This window comes from Myxine glutinosa, chromosome 1 (genome assembly GCF_964187855.1).
Source record: "Myxine glutinosa chromosome 1, kmMyxGlut1.1, whole genome shotgun sequence".
Taxonomy (NCBI): domain Eukaryota; kingdom Metazoa; phylum Chordata; class Myxini; order Myxiniformes; family Myxinidae; genus Myxine; species Myxine glutinosa.
This window is the reverse complement of record NC_136261.1, coordinates 154310218-154320724: the sequence shown is the minus strand read 5'-3', so window position 1 is coordinate 154320724 and position 10507 is coordinate 154310218. Positions and strand designations below refer to the sequence as shown.

Here is a 10507-nt window from a genome sequence, read left to right as displayed (position 1 = left end):
AAATATCCGGCTAAGCATCGTTTTTGGCCCTAACTCCCAATGGTGAAGAATCACTTAAAAATTCTAGTAGTCGGATCCGAATCCGGATCTTCACCAAAATCAAATCATTTCGTCTTTGTCACATATGCTACATCTCTGCCAAATTTCGTCCGAATCCGTCCACAACGCTTTGAGACATTTTGTTCACAGACAGACAGACAAACAGACAGGGGGGGGGGGGGGGGGGGACATAACCTGCATACACCTTTTGTGGCAGAGGTAATAAAAATCAGCTGTCTTTGTCAAATTTAGTTCCACTACAAAGCAGACAGCACACCGACGTGATTTGCATTTTGAGATGTTTTCTAGTTTCAATTTTATTTATTTATAATTCGACGCCCCTTCCCAATCGTCGTTGCGTACGTAATATGTCGAAGATGTCTTTCAACTATTGGTCCTGTACGTGTTTTTGCCGTTGCTACTTCTTCATTCTTATCTCTGGTCGTTTTTCTTTGTTAAGTGGTTGGAGATGGAACTAAATGAAAAGCGCTATTATGTTATATTTTATGATAAATTAAGATTAATTAATCGCAGTGGCTGTGCCACGTGACTCCGTCTCAGAACGACGTTTATATCCCAAATACCTCGCGTTGTCTATACGGGTTTACCTCAAAATTCAAATCGATCTATATTTTATATAATTTTTGTAATTATTCGTTTTTATACATGTTATTTATACTCTAATGTTACTTATACATGTTTATACTCTACAACGTTAATAACAATAAACGAAACTCCTGAGCTTGCGGACGCAAGGGGGCGGGAGGTGCGGTAACCATGGAAACGGGGCCAATGCGCGGAGCGGAAGGCCTGGAAGGCCGAGGCCAGGGAAGAGAGCGTGTGTCGCACATGCGTCGCACATGTGTCTAGGGGATTGGCCAGTCAGGATACTCCAAGATGAAGGTAAATTATTCGTGTCGCGATCAAATGTTACCTTTATTTACCGTTAAGGAAAAAAAGAGTTCCGTTTTTCATCGTAAACCTTTTTTATATACACATACGACAGAGTCGAGGCTCGTGGAAGAGCTAGAGCTCGTACACTGAACGGATGCGATCAGGACAATCTCATCTCTATCTTGTTATGCAACTCTTCTTTCAGTCTATTCTGCTCATCATCGTCATCGTCTTCCTCGTTCGTCTTCTCTGCTCAGTTGTTCTCCCTTGGCTTCCTTTCCCAAAACAGGACGTAGCCTAAAGCACGCAAAGCAGGACGAAAAAGGAACAGTGGGGAAGGAGAGAGACAGAGAGACAGGCAGAGAGACAGGCAGAGAGACAGGCAGAGAGACAGGCAGAGAGACAGAGGTGAAACACCAACAGCGGAGTTGGAAGCCAAGATAGAGTTGGGAGACTTGGACAAACAATTAAATGGGTGTGAGGAGGAATAGAGTGGGTGGGGGGTGGGTGAGGGATAACAAGGGTAGAAAAGATCATGGTTTTGGATTGTGGTGGGTGAGGGATAACGAGGGTAGAAAAGATCATGGTTTTGGATTGGGGTGGGTGAGGGATAACGAGGGTAGAAAAGATCATGGTTTTGGATTGGGGTGGGTGAGGGATAACGAGGGTAGAAAAGATCATGGTTTTGGATTGGGGTGGGTGAGGGATAACGAGGGTAGAAAAGATCATGGTTTTGGATTGGGGTGGGTGAGGGATAACGAGGGTAGAAAAGATCATGGTTTTGGATTGGGGTGGGTGAGGGATAACGAGGGTAGAAAAGATCATGGTTTTGGATTGGGGTGGGTGAGGGATAACGAGGGTAGAAAAGATCATGGTTTTGGATTGGGGTGGGTGAGGGATAACGAGGGTAGAAAAGATCATGGTTTTGGATTGGGGTGGGTGAGGGATAACAAGGGTAGAAAAGATCATGGTTTTGGATTGGGGTGGGTGAGGGATAACAAGGGTAGAAAAGATCATCGTTTTGGATTGGGGTGGGTGAGGGATAACGAGGGTAGAAAAGATCATGGTTTTGGATTGGGGTGGGTGAGGGATAACGAGGATAGAAAAGATCATGGTTTTGGATTGGGGTGGGTGAGGGATAACAAGGGTAGAAAAGATCATGGTTTTGGATTGGGGTGGGTGAGGGATAACGATGGTAGGAAAGATCATGGTTTTGGATTGGGGTGGGTGAGGGATAACGCGTTGGATTGGGGTGGGTGAGGGATAACAAGGGTAGAAAAGATCATCGTTTTGGATTGGGGTGGGTGAGGCATAATGAGGGTAGAAAAGATCATGGTTTTGGATTGGGGTGGGTGAGGGATAACAAGGGTAGAAAAGATCATCGTTTTGGATTGGGGTGGGTGAGGGATAACGAGGGTAGAAAAGATCATGGTTTTGGATTGGGGTGGGTGAGGGATAACGAGGATAGAAAAGATCATGGTTTTGGATTGGGGTGGGTGAGGGATAACGAGGATAGAAAAGATCATGGTTTTGGATTGGGGTGTGTGAGGGTAGAAAAGATCATGGTTTTGGATTGGGGTGGGTGAGGGATAACAAGGGTAGAAAAGATCATGGTTTTGGATTGGGGTGGGTGAGGCATAATGAGGGTAGAAAAGATCATGGTTTTGGATTGGGGTGGGTGAGTGATAAATGAGTGTAGAAAAGATCATGGTTTTGGATTGGGGTGGGTAAGGGATAATGAGGGTAGAAAAAATTATGGTTTTGGATTGGGGTGGGTGAGGGATAACGAGTTGGATTGGGGTTGGTGAGGGATAACGAGGGTAGAAAAGATCATGGTTTTGGATTGGGGTGGGTGAGGGATAATGAGGGTAGAAAAGATCATGGTTTTGGATTGGGGTTGGTGAGGAATAACGAGGGTAGAAAAGATCATCGTTTTGGATTGGGGTGGGTGAGGGATAACGCGTTGGATTGGGGTGGGTGAGGGATAACGAGAGTCGAAAAGATCATGGTTTTGGATTGGGGTGGGTGAGGGATAACGAGGATAGAAAAGATCATGGTTTTGGATTGGGGTGGGTGAGGGATAACGAGTTGGATTGGGGTGAGTGAGGGATAACGAGAGTCGAAAAGATCATGGTTTTGGATTGGGGTGTGTGAGGGATAACGAGGGTAGAAAAGATCATGGTTTTGGATTGGGGTGTGTGAGGGATAACAAGGGTAGAAAAGATCATGGTTTTGGATTGGGGTGGGTGAGGGATAACGAGGATAGAAAAGATCATGGTTTTGGATTGAGGTGCGTGAGGGATAATGAGGGTAGAAAAGATCATGGTTTTGGATTGGGGTGGGTGAGGGATAACGAGAGTCGAAAAGATCATGGTTTTGGATTGGGGTGGGTGAGGGATAACGAGAGTCGAAAAGATCATGGTTTTGGATTGGGGTGTGTGAGGGATAACAAGGGTAGAAAAGATCATGGTTTTGGATTGGGGTGGGTGAGGGATAACGAGGATAGAAAAGATCATGGTTTTGGATTGAGGTGCGTGAGGGATAATGAGGGTAGAAAAGATCATGGTTTTGGATTGGGGTGGGTGAGGGATAACGAGGGTAGAAAAGATCATGGTTTTGGATTGGGGTGGGTGAGGGATAACGAGAGTAGAAAAGATCATGGTTTTGGATTGGGGTGTGTGAGGGATAACGAGGATAGAAAAGATCATGGTTTTGGATTGGGGTGGGTGAGGGATAACGAGGATAGAAAAGATCATGGTTTTGGATTGAGGTGGGTGAGGGATAATGAGGATAGAAAAGATCATGGTTTTGGATTGGGGTGGGTGAGGGATAACGAGGGTAGAAAAGATCGTTTTGGATTGGGGTGGGTGAGGGATAATGAGGGTAGAAAAGATCATGGTTTTGGATTGGGGTGGGTGAGGGATAACAAGGGTAGAAAAGATCATGGTTTTGGATTGGGGTGGGTGAGGGATAACAAGGGTAGAAAAGATCATGGTTTTGGATTGGGGTGGGTGAGGGATAACGAGGGTAGAAAAGATCATGGTTTTGGATTGGGGTGGGTGAGGCATAACGAGGGTAGAAAAGATCATCGTTTTCGATTGGGGTGGGTGAGGCATAATGAGGGTAGAAAAGATCATGGTTTTGGATTGGGGTGGGTGAGGGATAACAAGGGTAGAAAAGATCATCGTTTTGGATTGGGGTGGGTGAGGCATAATGAGGGTAGAAAAGATCATCGTTTTGGATTGGGGTGGGTGAGGGATAACGAGGGTAGAAAAGATCATGGTTTTGGATTGGGGTGGGTGAGGGATAATGAGTGTAGAAAAGATCATCGTTTTGGATTGGGGTGGGTGAGGCATAATGAGGGTAGAAAAGATCATCGTTTTGGATTGGGGTGGGTGAGGGATAACAAGGGTAGAAAAGATCATCGTTTTGGATTCGGGTGGGTGAGGCATAATGAGGGTAGAAAAGATCATCGTTTTGGATTGGGGTGGGTGAGGGATAACGAGGGTAGAAAAGATCATGGTTTTGGATTGGGGTGGGTGAGGGATAACGAGGATAGAAAAGATCATGGTTTTGGATTGGGGTGGGTGAGGGATAACAAGGGTAGAAAAGATCATGGTTTTGGATTGGGGTGGGTGAGGGATAACGATGGTAGGAAAGATCATGGTTTTGGATTGGGGTGGGTGAGGGATAACGCGTTGGATTGGGGTGGGTGAGGGATAACAAGGGTAGAAAAGATCATCGTTTTGGATTGGGGTGGGTGAGGCATAATGAGGGTAGAAAAGATCATGGTTTTGGATTGGGGTGGGTGAGGGATAACAAGGGTAGAAAAGATCATCGTTTTGGATTGGGGTGGGTGAGGGATAACGAGGGTAGAAAAGATCATGGTTTTGGATTGGGGTGGGTGAGGGATAACGAGGATAGAAAAGATCATGGTTTTGGATTGGGGTGGGTGAGGGATAACGAGGATAGAAAAGATCATGGTTTTGGATTGGGGTGTGTGAGGGTAGAAAAGATCATGGTTTTGGATTGGGGTGGGTGAGGGATAACGAGGGTAGAAAAGATCATGGTTTTGGATTGGGGTGGGTGAGGGATAACAAGGGTAGAAAAGATCATGGTTTTGGATTGGGGTGGGTGAGGCATAATGAGGGTAGAAAAGATCATGGTTTTGGATTGGGGTGGGTGAGTGATAATGAGTGTAGAAAAGATCATGGTTTTGGATTGGGGTGGGTAAGGGATAATGAGGGTAGAAAAAAGTATGGTTTTGGATTGGGGTGGGTGAGGGATAACGAGTTGGATTGGGGTTGGTGAGGGATAACGAGGGTGGAAAAAATTATGGTTTTGGATTGGGGTTGGTGAGGGATAATGAGGGTAGAAAAGATCATGGTTTTGGATTGGGGTGGGTGAGGGATAATGAGGGTAGAAAAGATCATGGTTTTGGATTGGGGTTGGTGAGGAATAACGAGGGTAGAAAAGATCATCGTTTTGGATTGGGGTGGGTGAGGGATAACGCGTTGGATTGGGGTGGGTGAGGGATAACGAGAGTCGAAAAGATCATGGTTTTGGATTGGGGTGGGTGAGGGATAACGAGGATAGAAAAGATCATGGTTTTGGATTGGGGTGGGTGAGGGATAACGAGTTGGATTGGGGTGAGTGAGGGATAACGAGAGTCGAAAAGATCATGGTTTTGGATTGGGGTGTGTGAGGGATAACGAGGGTAGAAAAGATCATGGTTTTGGATTGGGGTGGGTGAGGGATAACGAGAGTCGAAAAGATCATGGTTTTGGATTGGGGTGTGTGAGGGATAACAAGGGTAGAAAAGATCATGGTTTTGGATTGGGGTGGGTGAGGGATAACGAGGATAGAAAAGATCATGGTTTTGGATTGAGGTGCGTGAGGGATAATGAGGGTAGAAAAGATCATGGTTTTGGATTGGGGTGGGTGAGGGATAACGAGGGTAGAAAAGATCATGGTTTTGGATTGGGGTGGGTGAGGGATAACGAGAGTAGAAAAGATCATGGTTTTGGATTGGGGTGTGTGAGGGATAACGAGGATAGAAAAGATCATGGTTTTGGATTGGGGTGGGTGAGGGATAACGAGGATAGAAAAGATCATGGTTTTGGATTGAGGTGGGTGAGGGATAATGAGGATAGAAAAGATCATGGTTTTGGATTGGGGTGGGTGAGGGATAACGAGGGTAGAAAAGATCGTTTTGGATTGGGGTGGGTGAGGGATAATGAGGGTAGAAAAGATCATGGTTTTGGATTGGGGTGGGTGAGGGATAACAAGGGTAGAAAAGATCATGGTTTTGGATTGGGGTGGGTGAGGGATAACAAGGGTAGAAAAGATCATGGTTTTGGATTGGGGTGGGTGAGGGATAACGAGGGTAGAAAAGATCATGGTTTTGGATTGGGGTGGGTGAGGCATAACGAGGGTAGAAAAGATCATCGTTTTCGATTGGGGTGGGTGAGGCATAATGAGGGTAGAAAAGATCATGGTTTTGGATTGGGGTGGGTGAGGGATAACAAGGGTAGAAAAGATCATCGTTTTGGATTGGGGTGGGTGAGGCATAATGAGGGTAGAAAAGATCATCGTTTTGGATTGGGGTGGGTGAGGGATAACGAGGGTAGAAAAGATCATGGTTTTGGATTGGGGTGGGTGAGGGATAATGAGTGTAGAAAAGATCATCGTTTTGGATTGGGATGGGTGAGGCATAATGAGGGTAGAAAAGATCATCGTTTTGGATTGGGGTGGGTGAGGGATAACAAGGGTAGAAAAGATCATCGTTTTGGATTCGGGTGGGTGAGGCATAATGAGGGTAGAAAAGATCATCGTTTTGGATTGGGGTGGGTGAGGGATAACGAGGGTAGAAAAGATCATGGTTTTGGATTGGGGTGGGTGAGGGATAATGAGTGTAGAAAAGATCATGGTTTTGGATTGGGGTGGGTGAGGGATAACAAGGGTAGAAAAGATCATGGTTTTGGATTGGGGTGGGTGAGGGATAACGAGGGTAGAAAAGATCATCGTTTTGGATTGGGGTGGGTGAGGCATAATGAGGGTAGAAAAGATCATGGTTTTGGATTTGGGTGGGTGAGGGATAACAAGGGTAGAAAAGATCATGGTTTTGGATTGGGGTGGGTGAGGGGTAACGAGGGTAGAAAAGATCATCGTTTTGGATTGGGGTGGGTGAGGCATAATGAGGGTAGAAAAGATCATGGTTTTGGATTGGGGTGGGTGAGGCATAATGAGGGTAGAAAAGATCATCGTTTTGGATTGGGGTGGGTGAGGGATAACAAGGGTCGAAAAGATCATCGTTTTGGATTGGGGTGGGTGAGGCATAATGAGGGTAGAAAAGATCATGGTTTTGGATTGGGGTGGGTGAGGGATAATGAGTGTAGAAAAGATCATGGTTTTGGATTGAGGTGGGTGAGGGATAACAAGGGTAGAAAAGATCATGGTTTTGGATTGGGGTGGGTGAGGGATAACGAGGGTAGAAAAGATCATGGTTTTGGATTGGGGTGGGTGAGGGATAATGAGTGTAGAAAAGATCATGGTTTTGGATTGGGGTGGGTGAGGGATAACAAGGGTAGAAAAGATCATGGTTTTGGATTGGGGTGGGTGAGGGATAACGAGGGTAGAAAAGATCATGGTTTTGGATTGGGGTGGGTGAGGGATAACGAGGGTAGAAAAGATCATCGTTTTGGATTGGGGTGGGTGAGGCATAATGAGGGTAGAAAAGATCATGGTTTTGGATTTGGGTGGGTGAGGGATAACAAGGGTAGAAAAGATCATGGTTTTGGATTGGGGTGGGTGAGGGGTAACGAGGGTAGAAAAGATCATCGTTTTGGATTGGGGTGGGTGAGGCATAATGAGGGTAGAAAAGATCATGGTTTTGGATTGGGGTGGGTGAGGCATAATGAGGGTAGAAAAGATCATCGTTTTGGATTGGGGTGGGTGAGGGATAACAAGGGTAGAAAAGATCATCGTTTTGGATTGGGGTGGGTGAGGCATAATGAGGGTAGAAAAGATCATGGTTTTGGATTGGGGTGGGTGAGGCATAATGAGGGTAGAAAAGATCATCGTTTTGGATTGGGGTGGGTGAGGGATAACGAGGGTAGAAAAGATCATGGTTTTGGATTGGGGTGGGTGAGGGATAATGAGTGTAGAAAAGATCATGGTTTTGGATTGAGGTGGGTGAGGGATAACAAGGGTAGAAAAGATCATGGTTTTGGATTGGGGTGGGTGAGGGATAACGAGGGTAGAAAAGATCATGGTTTTGGATTGGGGTGGGTGAGGGATAATGAGTGTAGAAAAGATCATGGTTTTGGATTGGGGTGGGTGAGGGATAACGAGGGTAGAAAAGATCATGGTTTTGGATTGGGGTGGGTGAGGGATAATGAGTGTAGAAAAGATCATGGTTTTGGATTGGGGTGGGTGAGGGATAACGAGTTGGATTGGGGTTGGTGAGGGATAACGAGGGTGGAAAAAATTATGGTTTTGGATTGGGGTGGGTGAGGGATAATGAGGGTAGAAAAAATGATGGTTTTGGATTGGGGTGGGTGAGGGATAATGAGGGTAGAAAAAATTATGGTTTTGGATTGGGGTGGGTGAGGGATAACGAGTTGGATTGGGGTTGGTGAGGGATAACGAGGGTGGAAAAAATTATGGTTTTGGATTGGGGTTGGTGAGGCAAAATGAGGGTAGAAAAGATCATGGTTTTGGATTGGGGTGGGTGAGGGATAACGAGTTGGATTGGGGTTGGTGAGGGTCTGAGGGATAACGAGGGTAGAAAAGATCATGGTTTTGGATTGGGGTGGGTGAGGGATAACGAGTTGGATTGGGGTGGGTGAGGGATAACAAGGGTAGAAAAGATCATGGTTTTGGATTGGGGTGTGTGAGGGATAACGATGGTAGGAAAGATCATGGTTTTGGATTGGGGTGGGTGAGGGATAACGCGTTGGATTGGGGTGGGTGAGGGATAACAAGGGTAGAAAAGATCATCGTTTTGGATTGGGGTGGGTGAGGCATAATGAGGGTAGAAAAGATCATGGTTTTGGATTGGGGTGGGTGAGGGATAACAAGGGTGGAAAAGATCATCGTTTTGGATTGGGGTGGGTGAGGGATAACGAGGGTAGAAAAGATCATGGTTTTGGATTGGGGTGGGTGAGGGATAACGAGGATAGAAAAGATCATGGTTTTGGATTGGGGTGGGTGAGGGATAACGAGGATAGAAAAGATCATGGTTTTGGATTGGGGTGGGTAAGGGATAATGAGGGTAGAAAAAATTATGGTTTTGGATTGGGGTGGGTGAGGGATAATGAGGGTAGAAAAAATTATGGTTTTGGATTGGGGTGGGTGAGGGATAACGAGGATAGAAAAGATCATGGTTTTGGATTGGGGTGGGTAAGGGATAATGAGGGTAGAAAAAATTATGGTTTTGGATTGGGGTGGGTGAGGGATAATGAGGGTAGAAAAAATTATGGTTTTGGATTGGGGTGTGTGAGGGTAGAAAAGATCATGGTTTTGGATTGGGTTGGGTGAGGGATAACAAGGGTAGAAAAAATCATCGTTTTGGATTGGGGTGGGTGAGGGATAACGAGGGTAGAAAAGATCATGGTTTTGGATTGGGGTGGGTGAGGGATAACGAGGGTAGAAAAGATCATGGTTTTGGATTGGGGTGGGTGAGGCATAATGAGGGTAGAAAAGATCATGGTTTTGGATTGGGGTGGGTGAGTGATAATGAGTGTAGAAAAGATCATGGTTTTGGATTGGGGTGGGTGAGGGATAATGAGGGTAGAAAAGATCATGGTTTTGGATTGGGGTGGGTAAGGGATAATGAGGGTAGAAAAAATTATGGTTTTGGATTGGGGTGGGTGAGGGATAACGAGTTGGATTGGGGTTGGTGAGGGATAACGAGGGTGGAAAAAATTATGGTTTTGGATTGGGGTTGGTGAGGGATAATCAGGGTAGAAAAGATCATGGTTTTGGATTGGGGTGGGTGAGGGATAATGAGTGTAGAAAAGATCATGGTTTTGGATTGGGGTGGGTAAGGGATAATGAGGGTAGAAAAAATTATGGTTTTGGATTGGGGTGGGTGAGGGATAACGAGTTGGATTGGGGTTGGTGAGGGATAACGAGGGTGGAAAAAATTATGGTTTTGGATTGGGGTTGGTGAGGGATAATGAGGGTAGAAAAGATCATGGTTTTGGATTGGGGTGGGTGAGGGATAATGAGGGTAGAAAAGATCATGGTTTTGGATTGGGGTTGGTGAGGAATAACGAGGGTAGAAAAGATCATCGTTTTGGATTGGGGTGGGTGAGGGATAACGCGTTGGATTGGGGTGGGTGAGGGATAACGAGAGTAGAAAAGATCATGGTTTTGGATTGGGGTGGGTGAGGGATAACGAGGATAGAAAAGATCATGGTTTTGGATTGGGGTGGGTGAGGGATAACGAGTTGGATTGGGGTGAGTGAGGGATAACGAGAGTCGAAAAGATCATGGTTTTGGATTGGGGTGTGTGAGGGATAACGAGGGTAGAAAAGATCATGGTTTTGGATTGGGGTGGGTGAGGGAT

The 10507-nt window shown here is 45.8% G+C and overlaps 1 protein-coding gene across 1 annotated transcript in view; it reads left to right on the top strand.

Moving 5' to 3' along the window:
* Positions 1-812: 812 nt before the first annotated feature.
* The window catches only part of WDR19 (WD repeat domain 19), a 185022-nt gene continuing 175327 nt past the window's right edge, over positions 813-10507 (top strand). Inside the window, exon 1 of the mRNA XM_068120441.2 lies at positions 813-942. Within this exon, the coding sequence (XP_067976542.2) occupies positions 937-942 (6 nt within the window). The 5' untranslated portion in view covers positions 813-936. The remainder of the gene's footprint in view (positions 943-10507) is intronic.